The sequence below is a fragment of the Labrus mixtus genome, chromosome 7, assembly GCF_963584025.1.
Source record: "Labrus mixtus chromosome 7, fLabMix1.1, whole genome shotgun sequence".
NCBI classification, from domain to species: Eukaryota; Metazoa; Chordata; class Actinopteri; order Labriformes; family Labridae; genus Labrus; species Labrus mixtus.
Genome location: NC_083618.1, coordinates 24,673,491 through 24,697,476, shown reverse-complemented (window position 1 = coordinate 24,697,476; position 23,986 = coordinate 24,673,491). Strand labels below are relative to the sequence as shown.

Here is a 23,986-nt window from a genome sequence, read left to right as displayed (position 1 = left end):
ATTCTGTCCCAAACTATCTTTACAGAGGTACAACGAAGAAAAGATGATCCAATATTTACTCTATTGTCCACCTCATGACGTCTGCCAATTTAAAATGTATTTTGAGCTTTTTTTGTAGAGATGGGACAGTGGATAAGAAATTAGAGAGGAAGTCGGGAACGACATGTGGGAAAGGTGCCACAGTTTGAGTTTGGACACAGGCCGCCCGCTTGGAGGACTGTAGCCTCCGTACGAGAGGCACACACACTAACCACTGGGCCATCAGAGCTCCTGCATTGCCACTTTAAGTGTCACACTAAGTTTTCCATTTTACCTGTTTTAGTCACTTTAAATTGTTTTTACTGGTTAAACATGTTTTTTCAATACACTTCACTTTGTTTACTAATTGAATCTTGTATAGTCACCTTCTTGTCACTGCATTTAATCTCATATACCACCTCTTAAATATTAGTTCTCTGTTGTCTTATGTTGCATCACTCTGTGTACTTTGTATGTTTGAAATGACAATAAAGAGAACTACAGGGGAATACAATTTAGAAAAATGTCATATTTATGACAAGAACTGATGTTTGATGAAAATAATTAACTCATAGACTAGGAAATTATATATTTGCATCAATAATATGAATGCAGAATATTTTTCACTGCGCAGTTTGTGCTCTGAGCAATACGAGAGTGTGTAACATTTAAACAGGCCCTGATTAATTAAAGTTTTTTATGTATTGATGTTAAAAAGCTTAATTTCTACAAACCTCTGCTTCATATTCCTAAACTGTATCACTCAAAAGGTAAACTTATCTATTTAATAAAATGAACGTATAAATGGCGGAAACAGTATGAAGCACGGTGTCTACCTTTACAGAGCTCTTTTGTTTTCTGTGTTTTGATCCAACACAGAAAGACTTCCAGGCAGAAACCGTGCTCGCGCTGTTCTTGGTTCCTTTTAGTAAAAACGTAAGAACTTCAGTTTGTCACTGGGGTAAATAATAAAAATAGATTAAAATCTATTCTGATTATATTTACACTCTATGATTAAAATCAAATAAATGTAGGCTCACAGACTATTGTATGTTCGTTTTTTTAAAATGCAGAACTAAAAAATCTAAAAGCCTAACGACAAAAAAAATTGTCTGTTTTAATTTTCAACTCTAATATCATAAATAATAACAATCATAAATAATAATATTTTCCCTTCCGTTTCGTTCCTTTGTTTAAAAGACTCAGTTCCCCATGATGCACCGCGCGGGGCGGTGAGCGCTTCCTTGTCAAGATGGCGGCTCCCTTGACTCTACTTTTGATTGTAGCTGTTACGATCCGCGCGGCTCTGTACAGATCCAGTTTAGCGGACTTAATATCGGAGCGGGTCGAGGTGGTGTCTCCGTTAACGGCCTGGAAGAGAGGTAAGTCCGGATCCGGGTCTTCTTTGTTCCGTGTTTGTCGTTACATCGCCGCTCCGGTCGCTTCCTGTCCTCGGCTCTCTGGACTCAATCACGTCAAAAACCGGTTTAGCTACAACAACCGGGCGGTGCTCGTTACATTAAACATATACTTACAGATAAATGAAGGTGGATCAAAGCCCTCCGGTGTTTACACTCTGAAGATTTAATTCAGCTTTGATTGTTGTTGATAAAAAAAAAGAGGTTCATTGTTCTGTTGATGGCTGCAACAGAACAACACACCGGTCTGATCTACTTTACTCTGTTCTACATTCTACTACACTCTGTTCTACATTCTACTACACTCAGATCTACTATATCTGTTCTACTACACTCAGGTCTACTTTACTCTGTTCTACATTCTACTACACTCAGGTCTACTTTACTCTGTTCTACATTCTACTACACTCAGATCTACTTTACTCTGTTCTACTACACTCAGATCTACTATATCTGTTCTACTACACTCAGATCTACTATATCTGTTCTACTACACTCAGATCTACTTTACTCTGTTCTACATTCTACTACACTCTGTTCTACATTCTACTATACTCAGATCTACTACACTCAGATCTACTTTACTCTGTTCTACATTCTACTACACTCAGATCTACTTTACTCTGTTCTACATTCTACTACACTCAGATCTACACTCAGATCTACTACACTCAGATCTACTTTACTCTGTTATACATTCTACTATATATGTTCTACTACACTCAGATCTACTACACTCAGATCTACTTTACTCTGTTCTACATTCTACTATATATGTTCTACTACACTCAGATCTACTTTACTCTGTTCTACATTCTACTATACTCTGTTCTACATTCTACTATACTCAGATCTACTACACTCAGATCTACTTTACTCTGTTCTACATTCTACTATATATGTTCTACTACACTCAGATCTACTACACTCAGATCTACTTTACTCTGTTCTACATTCTACTACAATCTGTTCTACATTCTACTACAATATGTTCTACATTCTGCTACACTCAGATCTGCTATATCTGTTCTACTACACTCAGATCTACTTTACTCTGTTCTACATTCTACTACAATCTGTTCTACATTCTACTACACTCAGATCTACTACACTCAGATCTACTATATCTGTTCTACTACACTCAGATCTACTATATATGTTCTACTACACTCAGATCTACTTTACTCTGTTCTACATTCTACTACACTCAGATCTACTACACTCAGATCTACTATATATGTTCTACTACACTCAGATCTACTTTACTCTGTTCTACATTCTACTACACTCAGATCTACTACACTCAGATCTACTATGTGTGTTCTACTACACTCAGATCTACTACACTCAGATCTACCATATATGTTCTACTACACTCAGATCTACTTTACTCTGTTCTACATTCTACTACAATCTGTTCTACATTCTACTACAATCTGTTCTACATTCTGCTACACTCAGATCTACTACACTCAGATCTACTATATATGTTCTACTACACTCAGATCTACTACACTCAGATCTATTATATCTGTTCTACTACACTCAGATCTACTTTACTCTGTTCTACATTCTACTACACTCAGATCTACTTTACTCTGTTCTACATTCTACTACACTCAGATCTACTACACTCTAATCTACTATACTCTGTGCTACACAAGTGTAGTAAAATGTAGAACAGAGTATCGTAGATCTGAGTGTAGTAGAATGTAGAACAGTAAAGTAGATCAGACCGGTGTGTTGTTCTGTTGTAGTTCACAGTTTGATCCAGCAGAGGGCGCTCTATGTAACTTGACCTCTTGACCTCAGTAAATGAAGACGGTAATGTTGTAGAAAAAGCAACAGGGGGCGCTATTCAGGAGGTTCAAACTTACACGAGGGAGACTCGTCTCTCTGCGGACAGCAGCCCCCTGATTGGTGGAGAGACACGGGGTCACTACAAACCTGCAACTCTCCAAGCTGGCCCGCTAATGTTTGTGTGTACCTGGAACGTGTGTGCGCTTTGAACGGGCGTTCTTGTCAGTCGTAGATAATACACTCAAAGCAAGCTGCACTTAACGGGTTTCTGCTGAGCGCCACAGATGTTCAGAGTTAATCAATCTATTGATCAGAGAAAAGCCGGCGTGCTGCCCGAGCAGCGATGGAGTCAGAACCCGTGGATAGAATTAGTCCAAATAGAAGAGAAAGACGATGTGGAAGGGGTTAGGATGATGTGACACGCTTACGCTCAGGCGCTCAGTCTGTGCAGGATGAACCGGGTGTGAGAGGCGGGCCCTTCATGAATGGTTAATGAGGAAGTGACATCATCGGAAAGACTGTCAGCTGATTGTGTGAGGACACATCGAGGCAGCTGCTCGGTGATCGTGATGTAAATAAATACATCTTCAGAGAGCGACAGAGATCATGTTGATATGTGGTCGATGTGTTTGTGTCGTTCAGACCGCGTGCAGGACTCACTGTGACCTTTATGACCACCCTCATGTCTCATATGTTTACGTTCAGCACGTCACATCCACGTCCCGACGCAGAACGTGTTCTGACATTTTTTAGATTTAGAGACACATCGTAAAAGAAACCAAAGGTGGAAAATAAAACCTCAGCAACGTTTGTTTGTTTGTTTGTTTACAGTTGTTGAAGGTTTGGCTCTGCTCGACCTCGGAGTGTCACCGTACTCTGGAGATGTTTTCCACGAGGTGAGACACACACACACACACACACACACACACACACACACACACACACACACACGCACACACATCAATATGAATGTACTAAGACGGGATGGCGGCTGCAGTTACTGCATGTATTTGATAAAATACACTGGTGGAAGCAACTACCAAACTCCATTCGATCTGCAGAGTCCCTTGGCACCTTTAAGAAAAAGCTAAAGACCCAGCTCTTTATTAACACCTGCGACCTTCATGATGATGATGAGTGTCTCTGCTCACTTCCTGTCAGCCCCTCGGCTCACTTCCTGTCAGCACCTGTGTGTCTGATCAGACTTAAATCTGTTTGTTTTCACTTCCTGTCGTTGTCTCCTCCTCTCTCTCTCTCTCTCTCTCTCTCTCTCCTTGCTCGTGATGTTCTTACTCTCTGCTGTTCGTCACTTTGAATTAAAGCGTCTGATTATGGAAATTAAGAATTTATCATCCTGATTGTTTGAACATGTTTAATTTTTTTCTCTGACCTCAAACGTCCCGTTCCGTCTCTCATCAGACTCCTCTCATCATTTACCTTTTCCACTTCGTGGTCGACTACGCAGAGGTCACGTTCATGGTGAGTGTGTTGCTTCTTACTCACTTGTTCCTTTAATTATGAATCCACCAGAGCACGAGCCTTATGACATGTTAGTTCATTCTGTGGAGGATCTTCAGTCTCTGTACCATCTCCATCTTTGTTTGTGTGTCTGCAGTTAGCCGATGTGATCACTGCTGTGGCGCTCTACATGGCAGTGATGGACTACAACAAACAAGTGGTAAGAAAACACTAGTGCGTGCGTGCGTGCGTGTGTGTGTGTGCAAACGATGCGTTCAGGTGCTGCTCGGGGGTCCAAGATTCAGAGTTGTGAAGTCGTTCTTCAGCGTGTTCTTGTGATTTCAGTTCAGAAAGTCTGAATGTTGTAAAAACAACAACAAAGAGAGGAAGATCTGTGAAATGTAAACGTTAAAGGTGAATTAATAAAAAGTGTGTTGACATTAAAAACACATTTTGCCCCCCATGTATTGACGATTCTGACGTCAAGTCGGGCACCTCATTCTTTTCAGAGTTTCTGAGTTGTAGTTCCAACTTGAGCGGGCTTTCATGTTCATTTTACAAGTCGGAAACTCGTTTTCCCGATGTTTCCGACACCACCTGAATGCAGCACAAGAACAACAACAGAGAAAATCAAACGCCCAGACCTGTCCCTGGTAGAACAGCTTTAAAGGTGCATGTCGTCCTGTTAGTAAAGGTTAATTCCATCACGACAGACGGAGTAGGATTACTGATGAACTTCCTGTTTCTGAGTATTAAATCGTTAAATCTTTAGTTTCCTCTGTGACGTTCTCGTTTCTGCTGTTTTCAGTTCAGGAAGCAGAAGTTTGCTCTGGAGGCGGACCGTTACCCCCACGACTGTCTGGAGCTCATCAGGACTCCTACAGAGATGTACTACATCCCTCTGAAGGTCGCCATGTTGTAAGTTACACACACAACAGTTCAAAGCAAGAATGTGCGACATGTTCCACATAAATAAATCATAAATCCAGTCTGTCCTGTGTAAATGTGTCTCTGAGTCATGACTGTCTACAATGAGTGAGAAGCTCGAGTCCCGCTGGCTGTGTTGTTGTTAGAGCCGTGTTTACATGGACGGGACGGCCGGCTCCTCCCCTTGTGTATAAAAGCTGTTTTAGTCAAGTACTAGAGAGAAGAAGAAGAACATACTCACTGATTATTTGGATGTTAGTAAGAGTTTTTAGATCACGATCAATCTGTGTCAGTTTACATGCAACGTGAAGCTACGAGCTAACTAAAGAGCGCTAACATTAGCATGCTAACACAACAATGCAGGACACAGGAGACTGCAGCTCGAGACGAGGATGATTTTGTCCGTAGTTTGCGCTAAACTCCTTCATGTGAACGCAAGTAGAGGAGGGTTGGAGGTGTGTCTCTGTAGGAGAGCGGAGGCTTCAGTATGGAGAAGGCGTGGCCAAACAGCAGTTTGTTTTGGTTTCATGCTGGAGCTCAAGGGCGACACCTGCTTGATCAAAAAGTCGGCTTGTCCGTTGGGGGCTTAGCAGAGAGAACTCCCATGATTCTCCACCAGCCTCGACATCATCTTTAGTTATTGTTTGATTCATTGAGAGCCCCCTGGTGGTGGAATCTAAACACTGCGCCTTTAAAAAGAAGAAGAAGAAGATCAAATGTGGCAAACGTGTGCTACATGTCTGTGTTGTTTTCATCCCCTGTTTCTTCTTCTTCTCTCTCAGCTACCTGTTGAACCCGTTCACCATCCTGTCCTGCGTCGCCAAGTCAACCTGCGGCCTGAACAACGCCGTCATCGCCCTCTTCATTCTCTCCACGATAAAAGGTGAACGCCTAGTGGTTAGTGCATGCGCTCCATGTACAGAGGGATGGTCCTGAAAGCGGGTGACCCTGGTTCGAGTCTGACCTGTGGCTCCTGTCCCCGCATGTCGTATAACACGCTGTAGATGAATTTTAGCGTCTTTGAACACATGCTGTATCTACTCTCTGAACGTGTTTCTGTGTCGCAGGAAACGTCTTACTGAGCGCCGTGTTTCTGTCTTTGGCGACGTATCAGTCCATCTATCCTCTGACTCTGTGCGCTCCGGCTCTGCTCTACCTCATGCAGGTAAAGAACGGTTTTGATTACTCACCTCCACCTGTTCCTCTGTTTTATACTCTGCTCACACGCCTCTCCGTCTTCTCCCCCCTGCCAGCGTCAGTACATCCCGGTGAACTTCCGGCGAGCGAGTTTCTGGTGGTTCATGGCTCAGTACGGCTTCATGTACCTGGGCAGCCTCTCCGTCATCGTCTGCCTCTCCTTCTTCCTGCTCGGCTCGTGGGACTACGTGCCGTCCGTCTACGGCTTCATGTCAGTGTCCGACGTGCTCACGGATCTGAGAGCGCCAACGTTTGAATATTAACTGATTATATTTCCTTTCTGTGGTCTCGTCTTCAGTCTCTCCGTGCCCGATCTGACCCCAAACATCGGCCTCTTCTGGTATTTCTTCGCCGAGATGTTCGAACACTTCCGCCTCTTCTTCCTCTGCGTATTCCAGATCAACGTCTTCTTCTACACCATCCCGCTATCCGTCAAACTCAAGTCAGTCCCCCCCCCCCCCCACCAAACACTCGCTACAGTCTTTGTAATGAATGAAACCTTACCTTTAACATCTTCATGTGTGTTTCAGAGAGCACCCGGTGTTTCTGATCTTCATGCAGTTAGCCGTGATCTCCATCTTTAAGTCGTACCCCACAGTGGGAGACATCGCGCTCTACATGGCCTTCCTTCCTGTCTGGAGTCACCTGCACAGATGTGAGAGACTAAAAAACACCACATGACAACAATGCAGCAGCCAGTATGTCCTCCTTCTAACTTTAGATTCTGGTCCTGAATGCTCTGGATTTGATTGGACCAGAGAAGGTAGGCGGTTTTAAGGCGACCCCCCCACACGGCCGTTTTGGACGCCCCTCGGTTTGCCAGATATGAGAGCAGTTATCAGGTCAAACCAACAGGTGTTGCAGCAATGGAAGCGGGCAAGAGAACTGGTTCAGATAGAAGTGATTGTACCCGACCTAAAAAGCCTCTGCATGTTTCTAATAAGCTCCGCGAGCAGAAACGTGCTCAAACTAGGATCAATATTGGAGATGCTTTTGAAAAATGGAGAGAGGTTAGAACGCAGAAAGGTTTACAGACCGATGCAGAGCTGACTAAACATTGAAGCTTCAGTGTCCACCACATGACAACCTGCGTGAGTATGGACTCTAGAGAGGAGGGGGCGGGGGGAGACAGCTCTCTACAATGTTTAGAATTTAGACTGCAGTACCCATTTTAAACACTCGGGGTCAGAGTTACATACTGCTCCTTTAATAATATAAATTCCAGCTTTCAGATGTCGTGCTGATTTCACTTGCAGGATGTTTCATCACTAACGGAGTCTGGCTTAGAGTCTAAACCGTCTCTGTGTCCTGGTTTGTGTCCCTGTTCAGTCCTGAGGAACATCTTCTTGGTGTCCTGCGTCCTGTTGGCGTGCTCCGCTCTGTTTCCCGTCCTCTGGCACCTCTGGATCTACGCCGGCAGCGCCAACTCCAACTTCTACTACGCCATCACGCTGCTCTTCAACGTGGCTCAGGTACAACTAGGTGGACTGGATTCTGGACCGGGGAGAACATGATGATAATTCATGATTTGACCGTCTGAAAGAAAGAACGAGTCCAGCAGAGGAGGGAACATAAAACGCCACGGAGTAGGATTAATGGCTCTGAAGTCTAAAACAGTGAAGATCAGGTTCAGGGAAAGGTTAACAGGAGGGCAGTAATGAAGAATAAAGTCTGTGCTGTGGTTCTTAGTTTGAGGGGTTATGGAGGAGGGGGTAGTAACAGAGCCGAGACTTGACTTTGGACTGCAGTACCCATTTTAACCACGAGTTGTCATGGTTACATATTGCTCCTGTGAATCTACTTTGCATGTCTTAGAAGGAGAGGGAAGAAGTACTGGTGTAGTACTCAAAATTGGTTTTGGTCTGGAGACCACTTTGTAAAGGTCTCGGTCTCAGACTGGGCAGTTCTGGATTTTAAATCAAGACCACCACTGATCGGCTATTTCTCCACGTCATTACTGAGATCAGAAGGAAAACTCCTCTTTCTAGAAGAACATATCACTTCAAGTCATTTGTAGTTTGATTTTTATCGCCCGGTTACAGCCGCAACCTTCCCGGTGTTACAGTCTAACTGAGGGACACGCCCCCTGCACACAAGATGATGATTTTTCAGAGATAGTTATGGTCATGGTCTCGCCCTGTCTTGGTCTTCACTCAGTCTTGATCCGTAAATGTCTTGGTCTTCACTTAGTCTCGATTCCTAAATGTCTTGGTCTTCACTCAGTCTCGATTCCTAAATGTCTTGGTCTTTACTCGGTCTCGATCCCTAAATGTCTTGGTCTTTACTCAATCTCGATCCCTAAATGTCTTGGTCTTTACTCAATCTCGATCCCTAAATGTCTTGGTCTTCACTTAGTCTCGATTCCTAAATGTCTTGGTCTTTACTCAGTCTCGATTCCTAAATGTCTTGGTCTTCACTCAGTCTCGATTCCTAAATGTCTTGGTCTCGCCCTGGCCTTGGTCTTGTCTCGGTCTATGAGCCCCCTGGTCTCGCGTACGTCTTGGTCTCGGTTATTGTGGCCTTGACTACAACTCTAGGAAGTATAAACATGTTAAACCCCGCCCCTTCTGATGCCCACAAATAAAGTTCCATAATTCCCCTTTAATTAAATAATTTTTATTAATGAAATAACTTTAATTTTGTCTTTTTAATCTCTCAGAGATTCATCCGTGTTTTCATATTTCTTCTCTTCAGATTCTGCTGGTGTCGGATTATTTCTACGCCTTCTTGAGGCGGGAGCATCATCTCACCTACGGCCTGTACCTGAAGAGGAAAGACGGCTCAGAGGCCACGCTGGTCCTGAAATAAAACACCTGCTCTACCACACACACGCACACACAGACACACACACACACACACACACACACACACACACACACACACCTGTCTGACAGTCGGAGCAGAAACAAACAGCTGGAGGTCTGACGTATCCTCAAAGGGATCAAACACAGACTGAGGAGGGTCAAAGACCTTCAGAGACACGTCGGGACGCGCGTATCCGATATGACGACTTACGCAAACCGTGAGTCACAACACGACAGACACCTGCAGAGCCGGGACGCAGACATGTGCTCTCGTTTTACGGGGATTCTTTTGAAGCCTTTTTCCTCCTGACAGACTCTCTAGCAGACGTTGGCCTTGCTCACTGGAAAGCTCCGCCCCCTCACACACTTTCTTCATGTTGTTTTATGTTTGTGTTGAAGCTGATTTATAAAAGACGGGACTGAGAGGGAAGTCATGTTTTGAGGTTCTTATGGAAGCCTAAAGATGCTTGTTTGTCTCACCACTTCCTGCTGAGTTTTCAGTCTGCTCCTGAATGGAGGAATCCCAGATTATCCGTGTTTAATCTCAGATAATGTTTATAAACTCAGACATCGTCCTGATGAGCAGAAGCTTCAGGTGCCTGAAAACACGATCGCTTGTCTAAAACAACTCAAACACTGACAGAGACAACAGTGAATGTGTTTAAAAAACTAACGTCCAGGATGTGTGGAGAGAAAGATGGTGAAAAAGTCTGATACTTTTAGGTACTACGTGTTTTCTCTATGCTATGCTAAGCTAACTAGCTTCTTCCTGGGCTACATATTTAACACAGAAACATAAAGTGGTTTAATCTTCTCGTCTTTGTTTCTGCTGTAACGAGCATAACTACCAAAAACTTTGACTTCAACTGGAAAACTGATGATTTATAATGTTTGGACCGAGCCAGGCTAGCTGTTTCTCCTGTTTCCAGTTTTTATGCTAAGCTAAGCTAAGCTAACTAGCTTCTTACTGGGCTACATATTTACCGTAGACACATAAAAATGGTCTTCACCTTCTCGTCTTTCTTTTTGGTTGGACTGGAAAACAAACGATGGAATTTATAATATTTAGACTGAGCCAAGCTAGCAGTTTGATGCTATAACGTATGCTAAGCTAACAAGCTGCTGCATGTACATTCAAATTTAACATGAGAGATATCAGTCACCCATTTGGAGACATATGTTTTTCCCAAAGACGGCCAATGACCAATGTGACACAAAAAGCAGCAATAACACCTCCTGATTCAACACTAACCATGCTACATGCTGACAGCCTACCGTTTTAGCTTTAGGCTAACAAGAAACCTCAACATCCTTTTTTTGCTTTACAGTAAATATTAAAATACACAATTGATTAAAAATGTCTTTCTATAAGGGATATGAGAATGTTTTGTTCTCTTGGCCGTTTTGGACGCCCCTCGGTTTGCCAGATATGAGAGCAGTTATCAGGTCAACAGGTGTTGCAGCGATGGAAGCGGGCGAGAGAACTGGTTCAGATAGAAGTGATTGTACCCGACCTAAAAAGCCTCTGCATGTTTCTAATAAGCTCCACGAGCAGAAACGTGCTCAAACTAGGATCAATATTGGAGATGCTTTTGAAAAATGGAGAGAGGTTAGAACGCAGAAAGGTTTACAGACCGATGCAGAGCTGGATAAACACTGAAGCTTCAGTGTCCACCACATGGTGACCTGAGTGAGCATGGACTATAGAGAGGAAGGGGGGGGAGACAGCGTTCTACAATGTTTAGAATGTGGACTGCAGTACCCATCTTCAACACTAGGGGGTCAGAGTTACAGATTGCTCCTTTAAGTTTTTATTTCGTTCTTAATTTTTGCCTTAAACTGCCTCCCAAATGTTGCGACTCTCGTATGAAGATTAATGAATCCTTTTGTTATGATATGAAGTCTACAGATTAATGTTTTCGTTCCTCTGATGATTTGAGCGAAAAAACTAATGTCTGAATTAAAGAGCCAAACATTCATTAAAGTGTAAAACTGGGAATAGAAGAACTATCAGACACTTATAATCTTTATTCGGTTTAAGTTTATTTTCAAACTTAATCCATGATTTTTTACACGGTTTCCATTTGAACCATTTGTGATATTTATTTATTTGCAGCACTAAATACTTTTCAGAGAGTTTTTGTTTCTGTTATTTTTTAAATCTTTGTTTGTGGGGGAGAAGAAGCTCTTCTGTTCTCTTTTGATATGTCTGTACATATTTCAGGTGTTTGGTTTGAAAGGGCTGACGTGATATTTAATGAATGAGTGAACATGTTCTACATCATGATTATTAAACTTCAGGTGTTCATTATTTCTGTCTGTTTGTAAGATTTCATCTACAAAGATCTTCTATTAAAACCTGAGATGAAAGACCTGACATGAAATCCTGCAGAGACTCTGAAGTCCCAAAAGGTTTTTAAAAAAGGATCTTGTGTGCACAAGCATCTTTGAAAAATAAATTCACTAACACACACTCATCGCCTTCAGAGAATTGGACCCGTTCATGTTTTATCCTTTGCTTCCTCTCTCAGTGTTCAGGACCTGACGTCAACTACACTTAATCAACACACACAGACATGTGTATACAAAAAACAAATTTATTCTCAGTACGAACATGCAAACAGAGAAAAACGTACACTGAACAAAACTGGAGCATACCAACTCCATACACGCTCAAAGCTAAACGTTGCTGCAGATGTTCAGAACAAACACAAACATCCGTACGCTGCAGGACGTTACACACATTTGTGTCACTTCTATTTATATTATTCGTGACACCTAGCTCTTATTCTTCACTTAAAAACACATTTTCATGAGAGCAAGGTTTTTATTTTTTACTTTTTGGGGCTCCGTACAATCCGCAATGAAGTGGTTTTAAAATATTTGTTTTTTTAATTCATTAATTTCCTAATAAACAGTTTTAACTTGTCAAATGTTTTTATTTAATTCAAAAGATGAGTTTACTTCAGACGCTGTGACACTTTTTTCAAAGGCAGTTATGAACTCAAGCGGAGTTGAAAGCGTCGCAGATTTTCCCGGGAAAAAATTACTACGTCACATTCCCCGCCCCCCCTGCGCCAACGAAGGAACGCTACGTGCAGGTGCGTTTGATTTCTCTACCTGCACCGCTCAGTTCAATCCAAAGAGCTTTATCAGTATGGGAAACATTATTATATTTACATAAAGAAAGTATGAAAACATAAAACACAAAATTAATTATAAAAAACGTAATATTTGGGATTAAGAAACGAAGCTGCAAAACATTCTAATGTACAAATGAATTAGTTTTTAACTTAAAAATACAAAATAAAACAGTGAATTGGTTCTTACAATATAAAATACGGAAGCCCTAAGCTGACACACAGCTATTTTACTCGGTTTTCCGTGATGATGGGAATAATTAGGTTGTTTTGTTGAGATCTCATTATCACAAAATGCCATTATTGCTGCAGAATATCGCAAGTTTCCTTGTGATATCGCGATAATTCAGCTTCTTTTCACGGGATGTGTTATCTCGGGGAAACCAGCGTTATTATCAACAGATAAAAGAAACGAGATCTTTAGAAAACCACAGAAATTAACTTGTTATCGTCTGAAAACGGAATTGAATAAATGTTTTGACACATGAGCGCTAAGGGCTGCCGTAATAAACAGATAAATAAAGACTGGGCAACTAAAGATGACAATGGAAAAGTTGGATTTAAAGTTTTATTACAAAATAATTAAACATTAAAATTATAATTATTCTTTATCACGAAAAGTTAAAAAATATAAAATGTTAAAAGTTGTTTTCCATCTTACGTCGACTCCAGTTTGTGCTAATTTCACCACTTTCACTCTTTGTTTCAGCCGCCACATTGTTTTACAAGTTGGATTTAAAGTTTTATAACAAAATAATTAAACACAAATTATAAATATTCTTTATCACGAAAAGTTTGAAAATATAAAAACATCGATGTCTCCGCCGCAGAAACTGAACGAGCTCAGCTGTTCATCAAATCAAACACGCTTCCCCTAAAACCCCGCCTCCTTATAAACAACCGACCAATCGAGAGGCACAACGTCACTGACTAAATTTGAATATTCATCACTTTTCGCGGGCTTTCAGCATCACGTGGTCCTTTCGCGGGAAAAGAGAGTTGCGGCAGGAAAGAGAAGAACGTTTCTTCACGAGCGGCGGACAGAGACAGAACACAACAATGGCGGTGAGTGAAAACAGCCAAAAAACGAGATAAAAATGTCGGATTCTCGGGGTTAATGTTTCTGCTGAAGGAGGGAGAAGTTAAATAAAGTGTATTTTATCATTTAGTTTAATTTTCTTACTGTTTTTATTAGTTTGACATCAGTCAGAAACACAACAATGACGGACAGGAGCACAGTCAGAATCAGAATAAAGTGAAATAAAGATTTATTTTAACTCTTTTTTTTTAGTGATTAATTGTGATATATTTCTAAAACAGTCATGTTTGCACTAAAGAAGTTTATCATTAATAATCAGATGTATTGGAACTGTTTCTGTCCTGCCATGTGGCTCTGGAGCTGTTTGTCACTAAATGTTAAATATTTAACAGATTAAGATCGTGAAAGTAAAATCTAACAAACTGAAGGAAGAGTTTAAAACACTGAACAAAACATCTGGTCCTGCTGTCTGTACAGTTTTATACATAATAATATTCTGCACTAATTCATCATAATATCTCATCTTTAAGCTTCATTTAATATTTCTGACCATCAGGAAGTTTCTGTCATGTATAAATGGTTTTAATGGTTTGCACCACATGGCCTGAAGTCTGTCTCTGGTAGGGCTGTACATCTTCACCGATCTCTGATCAGATTACGCTCACCTGTCAGATGCATCCTCTGTTTTTTTATATCACAGTACATGGCTACTTCTTCGCCATTGAAGACGAGCAGTCAGATAATCAACAGTATGATTTCAGGAAGTACAAAAATCCCGTTCATTTTCTCCATAGTGGATTTGATTATTCGTCATGATGTCATAACCATCACAGGTAGACTGACCACGAGCTACCTGAGTGTGAAACGATGGTTTATGTTCCTGTAGGAGACACAAGTTGATATCGACCTTTAAGAACAACACGGTTTATTCACGATATTGGGGAAAAGAACTACACTACTCACAATCATAGTGTCACAGCGACGTCTCTGATTGGTGGAGCTGGCTGTTACCATGGAAATTTTCCCCGCCCCCTCTGTACCGATGCCTACGGATAGTTTCGCTAGCTAGCTAGTTAGTTAGCCAACACAAAATGTAAATAACCGTGTCATTTTTTGATTCTTGTTTTGTACAGGATTCCTCCGAGTCGTTCCACATGGCCACCAGCCCAAGCCGAGCCTCCAGGAGAGGAGACATGACCTCCAGCCCTGGACGAGACTTGCCCCCCTTCGAGGACGAGTCTGAGGGTCTGCTGGGGGATGTGACGCTGCCCGGGGAGGAGGAGGAGGACGGAGACGGAGAGGAGCTGATCGGGGACGGGATGGAGAGGTGAGGACGGAGGCGGGATTTAATCTGAAGGTTTGATTTTGGATGTCTTTGGGATGTGTCACTCTCTCGTCTCTGTGCTCAGGGATTACCGAGCCATCCCGGCCCTGGATCAGTATGAGGCCGAGGGTCTGGACCTGGACGATGAAGATCTGTCGGAGCTGTCGCCTGGGGCTCGAGCCGCCGCTGAGGAGGCGATGAGTAGGAGAGACAGGGAGCAGGGAGTGAGCGGGAGGCTGAGGAGAGGACTGCTCTATGGTGAGGAGGAGAAGGATTCAGACCATCGCTCCACATTTAATTGTAAATATTTATGTAAAGGAGGGTTAATAACGAGTCCTTTAACGTGTTTCAGACAGCGAAGACGAGGATGACGAGCGCCCGGCGGCTCGGCGAAGGCGATTGGCCGAGCGTGCAGCAGAGGGCGTGGCTGACGGAGAGGAAGAGGAGATGATTGAGAGCATCGAGAACCTGGAGGACATGAAGGTTTGAGTAGCTGCTGTTGGATTCATAAACGTCCTGAGAAGCGTTAACGTGGTGGCCGTGGTCGGGGTTCTGACTGTGTTTCTCTCTCGCCCTGCAGGGTCACACGGTGAGGGAGTGGGTGTCCATGGCGGCTCCACGACTCGAGATCTACAACCGCTTCAAGAACTTCCTGCGGACGCACGTGGACGAGAACGGACACAACGTGTTCAAGGAGAAGATCAGCGACATGTGCAAAGGTAGAGGACCTGCAGGGCGTCGTGGTTACACTGATTCATAACGATGTGTTCGTGTGGTCGCGATACTGTTTGACGCCACACGTGTAGATCTTTTGGTTAATAATCCCTGCGGCGAGTTCTGGATCTACCTCGCGGTCTCCTCCACGTCTAAAACGCAGCTTCAGATCTCGTCGTTAATCAAATAAGAGAATCGTGTGTGTGTGTTTTCTGGTTGTTGATGCTCCCTGTGTGTCTCCTGCAGAGAATAAGGAGAGTCTGGTCGTGAACTACGAGGACCTCGCAGCCAGAGAACACGTCCTCGCCTACTTTCTGCCCGAGGCTCCGACCGAGATGCTGAAGGTGAGAACAGCGCTGATGCTTCCCGCCAAACCTCCATGAGTCAGCAGTCCAATAAACACCACCCGAGGCGTTCCCCTTCTTGTTGCTCTGTGCGGTCGTCTGTGTGACACTTTGATGCTCCTCTCTCGGCCACGACTCCCCCGTCCAAGATATCGGATATCATAATAAACCCTAAACCTTGTGTCTGCCCTTCATCAGGTCTTCGATGAAGCAGCTAAAGAAGTCGTTCTCGCCATGTACCCGAAATACGACCGCATCGCTCATGAGATCCACGTCCGCATCTGCAACCTGCCGCTGGTGGAGGAGATCCGCTCGCTCAGGTGAGACGAACTCAAACTGCAGGAGGCTCAAAAAAATAAAATGTCTTGTTGCATTGCTCGAAAAGAGAAAAACTGCAGAAACAGTTCTCTCTGGTTTCACATTTCAAACATGAACACATTAAACCGTTAGAGAAGCGTGGACGGTGGTAGGAAGGGACGCCACAAGGCGAGTTTCAGGGACTCGAGGAAGCTGCCTGAAGATTACATTTTTGTCTTCAACAACACCTGGTGTTACCTGAAGACTTTATAACGAGAGTAACTGGTGTTTATTGCTGCTGCAACTTGCTGCCAAATTCCAGAGTCTGTGCGTTCTGCGTTCTGTCAGCGACCGTGGTTCTGCTCCGTCAGGCGGCGTGCGCCCTGCCCCACCTGGTCCGTTTTTTAGAGTGCAGTCATGAGCAGCTGTACTCACAAGATCCAAGGAGAGCTAAAGAAGAAATGCTTTCGTTTGTTTTTAGATCTTTTTGTAGTTTTTTGGGGAATGTGAATGAAAGTTAGTTTCCGTGGTTACAGCAGGAGTTCAAACAAGCGCTGCGTGATGCGTTCCCCCTGAGAGCAGAGGCGCCGTCTGGATCTGTGTGAGCAGATGAGGTGTTTAATGATGCATGGTGTGTAGATCCAGAAGTCCCGTCGGGAGTGTTTCACTACAAACAAACAAACAGAGTAGAAATAGTGATGTTGTTTCTCCTCGTCGTCTGCAGGCAGCTCCACCTCAACCAGCTGATCCGGACCAGCGGCGTGGTGAGCAGCTGCACCGGCGTGATGCCTCAGCTCGGGATGGTCAAGTACAACTGTAACAAGTGTAACTTTGTGCTCGGGCCGTTCTTCCAGTCCCAGAACCAGGAGGTGAAACCGGGCTCCTGTCCCGAGTGTCAGTCCTTCGGACCTTTTGAGATCAACATGGAGGAGGTGAGAGCGTCTCGCCTTTTTGACCCGACTTTGTGATGAGAATACCAATCGTTAACCAATCATGTTCCTCCTGCAGACTGTGTACCAAAACTACCAGCGAATCAGCCTCCAGGAGAGCCCCGGTAAGGTCGCCGCGGGCCGCCTGCCTCGCTCCAAGGACGCCATCCTGCTGGCCGACCTGGTGGACAGCTGCAAGCCCGGAGACGAGATCGTGAGTACAGCACAGATCAACAGTTCTTAACCTTTAACCCTCAGGCGTCAGTTTAATTTACTAACCTCTTAAGTCACTCAGGACAAAAATGTCCACTTCCAAAAAACTGCTATAAAAATAGAACATTTTTTTCTACTTTCTTCGCATAAATCTCTTAAACAACTTCAGCCCTGCTCAAAACTACCAAATGTCGAATAATTATCAGAAATTTAAATTATGTAATCAAACTGGCATTTAAAGGGTTAAATTCCTGATAATTATTCAGTATTTGATAGTTTTGAGCAGGGCTGGAGTTGTTTAAGAGATTTATGCAAAAAAAGAAATATGAATCTATTCTATTTTTATAGCAGTTTTTGTAAATTGGACATTTTCGCCCTCCAATGTCCAAACAGGGGACTACATTTTAAATCTGATGCTACACAAAAACTAATAATGCATCAAAGTCAATATTTTGGATAATCTTTGACATATCCAAGACTGATTAAAAAAAAAAAATCCCCCAGCCACCAAATATTTGTTATATGGAAAATAACTAATTTTTGTGTTTTTTTTTTCATAAATAACAACAGTGACATCAAGTAATTAAACTGGCATTTAAAGGGTTAAATTCCTAAAAATGATTGAATGTTTGGTAGTTTTGAGCAGGGCTGAAGTTGTTTAAGAGATTTATGCAGAAAAAAGAAACAAAATATCAATCTGTTCTATTTTTATAGCAGTTTTTTGTAAGTGGACATTTTTGTCCTTACTGACTGAAGAGGGTCGTGAAGATGTTTCAGTGTTCTATTGATCTATTTAATCTATCATAGTGACGCATGAGGGTTTAGCTTTTTAAATTCTTGGCCTGTGTTTTGATGTTCCCCCAGGAGCTGACGGGAATCTACCACAACAACTACGACGGCTCCCTGAACATGGCCAACGGCTTCCCCGTGTTTGCCACCGTCATCCTGGCCAATCACATCACCTGCAGGGACGAGGGCGTGGCCGTCGCCGAGCTGACCGACGAAGACATCAAAGCCATCGTCGCCCTGTCCAAAGACGAGCGCATCGGAGAGAGGGTGAGCAGCCTTTAGCTCCGCCCTCTGTGGTTATTCGCTCTTTAGGCGTGGCGTGTGGAGCAGCAGAATCCTCCATAGGACTCTATAATGAGAATATGTGTCTTTCTATCAATGCTACGTGTAGTTGAAGAGAAACTCAATCTGAACTAAAGAGTGGAGAAGAACATAAACTGGAGAACAGGAAACATAATGCAGCAGGTTCATTAGAACACAGAGATGGTAGAGGTGGCGTGCAGACAGTCTATGGTCGTGCAGCTCACCGCGTCTTTCTGTCATCTCCTCAGATTTTCGCCAGCATGGCTCCGTCCATCTACGGCCACGAGGACATCAAGCGAGCGCTCGCTCTGTGTCTGTTTGGAGGAATGCCCAAAAATCCAGGTACGGGTTCTTTTTGTTATCAACCTGAAACGTCTGGGTGTCCTCCTGCTCTCTCTCTCTCCCTCTCTCTGTCCCTCTCTCTCTTTCTCTCTGTCCCTCTCTCCTGCTCTCTTTCTCTCTCTCCTGCTCTCTTTCTCTCTCTCCCTCTCTCTCTCTCTCTCTCCCGCTCTCTTTCTCTCTCCCTCTCTCTTTCTCTCTCTCCCTCTCTCTTTCTCTCTCTCTCTCTCTCTCTCCCGCTCTCTTTCTCTCTCTCTCTTTCTCTCTCTCTCTCTCTCTCTCTCTCTCTCACTCACACACTCTCTCTCTCTCTCCTTCAGGCGGGAAACACAAGGTGAGAGGAGACATCAACGTGCTGCTGTGCGGAGACCCGGGAACCGCCAAGTCCCAGTTCCTCAAGTACGTGTCGCCGCCCGGTGCAAAAACATTCATCAGAAGGAGAGAAAGACTCGACCTTCTTTTCAAAGCGAGCGGCTTGAAGTATTGATTGGTTCTTTTCTGCAGGTACGTGGAGAAGGTGGCGAGCCGGGCCGTGTTCACCACGGGTCAGGGAGCGTCCGCCGTGGGTCTGACCGCCTACGTGCAGAGACACCCGGTCAGCAGAGAGTGGACGCTGGAGGCCGGAGCGCTCGTACTCGCCGACCGTGGAGTGTGTCTGATTGACGAGTTCGATAAGGTCAGCTGACGAGATCTCCTTTTCCTGTTTCTGATCCGTTTGATGGTTTTCTCTCGTTCTAAACATTTTTTTTTTGTTCCTCGTGCAGATGAACGACGCAGACCGGACGAGCATCCACGAGGCGATGGAGCAGCAGAGCATCTCCATCTCTAAAGCCGGCATCGTCACCTCGCTGCAGGCCCGGTGTACGGTCATCGCCGCCTCCAACCCCATCGGTAAGAAACACGCCATGTGACGCTCGAGCTGTGGACAATTTTGTCTGCCGCTTGGGCTAAACCCATTTGTGTGTTTTTCTTTCCGTCCTGCAGGCGGCAGGTATGACCCCTCCCTCACCTTTGCTGAGAACGTCGACCTGACGGAGCCGATCGTGTCCCGTTTTGACGTCCTGTGTGTCGTCAGGGACACTGTGGACCCCGTGCAGGTACACACACACACACACACACACACACACCTGCAGTCCAGTGCTCATGTTTTTTTTATTGCATAATTATTTTAACAATGAGCGGAGCCAGGCGCATCACGCCATCTCTTCTTTAACCGCCGTATTTTAGTTTTGTAAGCGTTGACTCAGACTGTCACTGATAACGCTCTCCCTCCCTCCCGGCTCCTGATTGGCTCTTTCCCACCAGGACGAGATGTTGGCTCGCTTCGTGGTCGGCTCCCACATCAAGCATCACCCTAGCAACAAGGAAGCGGGCGTGGCCTTAGAGGATGTGGTCCTGCCCAACACGTCTGACGTGCCGCCGATCCCCCAGGAGCTCCTGAGGAAGTACATCATCTACGCCAAAGAGCGGGTACGGACACACCATAACCCTCTGAGCAATCGTAACATGGATGACATGATGTGTCGTGATGGACGCCATCTTCTCGCTGGCTGCAAAAACAAATCTGCATACAGGAACCAATGAAATCATGTGATACCGAGCGCCCGCAAAGGCATTAAATTAGTGTCTAAGTGTTTTAATTCACATTGCAGCACGGCGTCACAGAACGCAACAGGAAAGTCGTGTGAGGGTACACACACACACACACACACACACACACACATGCACACAGCGCTGTGCAGCCTCACCCGCTCATCCCCCCCCCCCCCCCCCCCCCCCCCCCCATGACACCCTCTGTTAAAACCTCTGATGGCGGATCATAGGTGGAATAACTTCATCCCGAAATTCAACAACTGCACGCTGCACGCCGTGCGTCTCATGGCCGTCAGTGTTTCAGCTCCTTTAAATGGCGGTCTGCGAGCGGCGATTGTTTTTTGATCCAGCTGGTGTTGACTCTACATTGTTACTCCTCGTCTCTCTGCAGGTTCATCCCAAACTGAACCAGATGGATCAGGACAAAGTGGCTCGGATCTACAGCGAGCTGCGCAAAGAGTCCATGGTGAGAAATCTGAGGAACCTCCCACTGGCGCCCAAACGCTCCTCACGTGTTCAGGAAACGTTTCTGATTAACCCTCATGTATCACTATGGACATTTTTGTCCATTTGGTCAAATGTTTCCTCTTCATCTGGCCATCATTTTGTCTGTGTTGGTGCATATGGCACAAATTTCTGTAAGAAAGTCTCTCTTGACACATTTTGGACAAAAATGTCCACTTCCAAAAAACTGCTATAAAAATAGAACAGATTGATATTTTTTTCTACTTTTTTCTGCATAAATCTCTTAAACAGCTTCAGCCATGCTCAACACTAACTTGTTATTTATGAAAAAAAAACACAAAAATTAGTTATTTTCCATATAACAAATATTTGGTGGCTGGGGGATTTTTTTTCAAATCAGTCTTTGATATGTCGAAGATTATCCAAAATATTGACTTTAATGCATTATTAGTTTTTGTGTAGTGTCAGATTTAAAATGTAGTCCCCTGTTTGGACATGGGAGAGTGAAAATGTCCACTTCCAAAAAACTGCTATAAAAATAGAACAGATTGATATTTCTACTTTTTTCTGCATACATCTCTTAAACAACTCCAGCCCTGCTCAAAAATATCAAATGTTGAATAATTATCAGGAATTTAACCCTTTAAATGCCAGTTTGATTACTTGATTCTGGCATTTAAAGGGTTAAATTCCTGATAATTATTCAATATTTGGCAGTTTTGAGCAGGGCTGAAGTTGTTTAAGAGATTTATGCAAAAAAAAAAAAGTAGAAATATTAATCTGTTATATATTTATAGCACTTTTTTGGAAGTGGACATTTTTGTCCTTAGTGTCTTAAGAGGGTAGTAAATTAAACTGATGCCTGAGGGTTAAAGAGAAACATCACGCGTCTGTTTGGACTAAAGTGATGCTTCTGTCTCCTGCAGGCGACCGGCAGCATCCCCATCACGGTGCGTCACATCGAGTCCATGATCCGGATGGCGGAGGCTCACGCTAAGATCCACCTGAGGGACTACGTGGTGGAGGACGACGTGAACATGGCGATCCGGGTGATGCTGGAGAGCTTCATCGACACGCAGAAGTTCAGCGTGATGAGGAGCATGAGGAAGGTGAGACGGCTTCTCTTTCTAAACGTTCAGTCGGGTTCTTTAATCATCTCGTGGCTCTAACGTCGGTGTTTGTCGCGTGCAGACGTTCGCCCGTTACCTGGCCTTCCGCAGAGACAACAACGAGCTGCTGCTGTTCATCCTGAAACAGCTGGTCAACGAGCAGGTCGCCTACCAGAGGAACAGATACGGCGTCCAGAACGACAATATCGAGATCCCCGAGAAGGACCTGCAGGACAAGGTGAGCGCTAACGAGCTGATGTTCATCACCGGCTTTATTATTGTTGATCGTTGAGAAGTTTCTAATCCTCCTCCTCTTCCTCGTCCTCCTCGTCCTCTTCCTCCTCCTCCAGGCGAGACAGATCAACATCCACAACCTGACGGCGTTCTACGACAGCGACCTCTTCAGCTCCAACAAGTTCAGCCACGACGGGAAGAAGAAACTGATCCTGCAGCAGTTCTGAGAGCTCCGCCTCCTCCTCTTCCTCTTCTTCCTCCTCTCTTCTTCCTCGCTCTGTAAAGTAGCACTTCCTGAAGTCTGTCGGCGCCTCCGGCCTGGTTCGTTCAAAGCAGCAGCGGTTTAGAGGAAGATCGTCCTCTGCTGACCATCGTCTGTGGAGACGTTCGAGTGATTAAAACATGCTCGTTAACGTCGGCGTTGATGAAATGAAGAGGGAACTTTTGATAGAAACGGAGCTGATGAAGACTGAGACTCTGATGTGACAGAAGGAGAAACTCGATTGTAAATAGATGTACATGTTTGTGTCGATGCTGTTGAAGAAGCACATCGTCTTGTTTCTGTTTCCTGCTGTTCAGATAAATTCAGATTCTAGTTTCCTGCTTCGAACTCGAACTGAAGCTTTGTGTAAAATAAATAAAAAATTAAGTTTGTTGTCTCTAATGTGGGAGATAAACCTGATGTCTGATGGTTGTTTTGATATTAAAAACGTGGATTTGTTATGACATGTTGTGTCCTTTTGTCTCCTGTCAGTTTGGTTTACAGCAGTCGTTTCTGACCTTTGACCCCACTTGGACTTCACTAAACTGGTGACCCCACACGTCCTAAACACAGACCGCATCATGTCAGACTTTTCTCTTGTGCTACATTTAAAACTTTCTTCTTAGAGCACGTTGAGTCTTTTCTGTTTATTATTGAGGACAGGAAGAGAGGCGGGGAGGACGTTTCTGCACGATGGACAGAGACGGCAGGGTTTCCTGTTTTGGCGTTGGTAAATGTTAATGGACTGAAGCGTGGTGGTCAGTGTGCCCACTCCATGTATAGAGGCTGTAGTCCTCCAAGCAAGCGGCCTGGGATCGAGTCAGACCTGTGGCTCCTTTCCTGCATGTTCTCTCTATCCATGATCTCTGACTATCCACAGTCCCATCTCTAAAATAAAAGCATAAAGGCCTCAAGTAATGAAACATGTGTTAAAAGTTGCTGTGTAAAAACACTCTAATTAACTTTATTTATTATTTACATGAACTGTACGCCATTTATTGCACCAGAAACGTCCGAATGCTTATATTTAATCTGTATTTCATCGGCTATTGCTACTATGGATTCACACAGGTTAACAATGATAACTGTAGCATGTAACTGACAGCACTTTTGTGTCCAAACAACAATTAAACGGAATGATTGAAGTTTTCGTTTCATCCCGCCACAAAAACTGTAAAAGTGAACACTTATAAGTGGAAAATTAATGAGAGCTAGTTTGCTCAAAAAAGTTATAAAAACAAGTTCGGAACATGTTTCCGAAACAAGAATT

The 23,986-nt window shown here is 44.0% G+C and overlaps 2 protein-coding genes across 2 annotated transcripts; both read left to right on the top strand.

Moving 5' to 3' along the window:
* Window positions 1-1,238: 1,238 nt before the first annotated feature.
* pigu (phosphatidylinositol glycan anchor biosynthesis, class U) lies at window positions 1,239-12,095 on the top strand. The gene is made up of 12 exons (XM_061041805.1): window positions 1,239-1,400; window positions 4,068-4,132; window positions 4,656-4,715; window positions 4,852-4,914; window positions 5,503-5,612; window positions 6,404-6,504; window positions 6,689-6,786; window positions 6,875-7,029; window positions 7,117-7,260; window positions 7,349-7,473; window positions 8,148-8,290; window positions 9,513-12,095. The coding sequence occupies exons 1-12, from the start codon at window positions 1,271-1,273 to the stop codon at window positions 9,624-9,626; spliced, it is 1,308 nt and encodes a 435-aa protein (XP_060897788.1). The 5' UTR covers window positions 1,239-1,270; the 3' UTR covers window positions 9,627-12,095.
* Window positions 12,096-13,718: 1,623 nt separating this feature from the next.
* On the top strand, window positions 13,719-23,175 carry mcm2 (minichromosome maintenance complex component 2). The gene is made up of 20 exons (XM_061041794.1): window positions 13,719-13,827; window positions 14,935-15,128; window positions 15,211-15,383; window positions 15,478-15,608; window positions 15,706-15,844; window positions 16,086-16,183; window positions 16,382-16,503; window positions 17,205-17,412; window positions 17,489-17,623; window positions 18,487-18,678; window positions 18,963-19,056; window positions 19,374-19,452; window positions 19,558-19,729; window positions 19,818-19,944; window positions 20,038-20,150; window positions 20,359-20,523; window positions 21,038-21,112; window positions 22,038-22,220; window positions 22,303-22,458; window positions 22,571-23,175. The coding sequence occupies exons 1-20, from the start codon at window positions 13,822-13,824 to the stop codon at window positions 22,679-22,681; spliced, it is 2,673 nt and encodes an 890-aa protein (XP_060897777.1). The 5' UTR covers window positions 13,719-13,821; the 3' UTR covers window positions 22,682-23,175.
* Window positions 23,176-23,986: the final 811 nt, after the last annotated feature.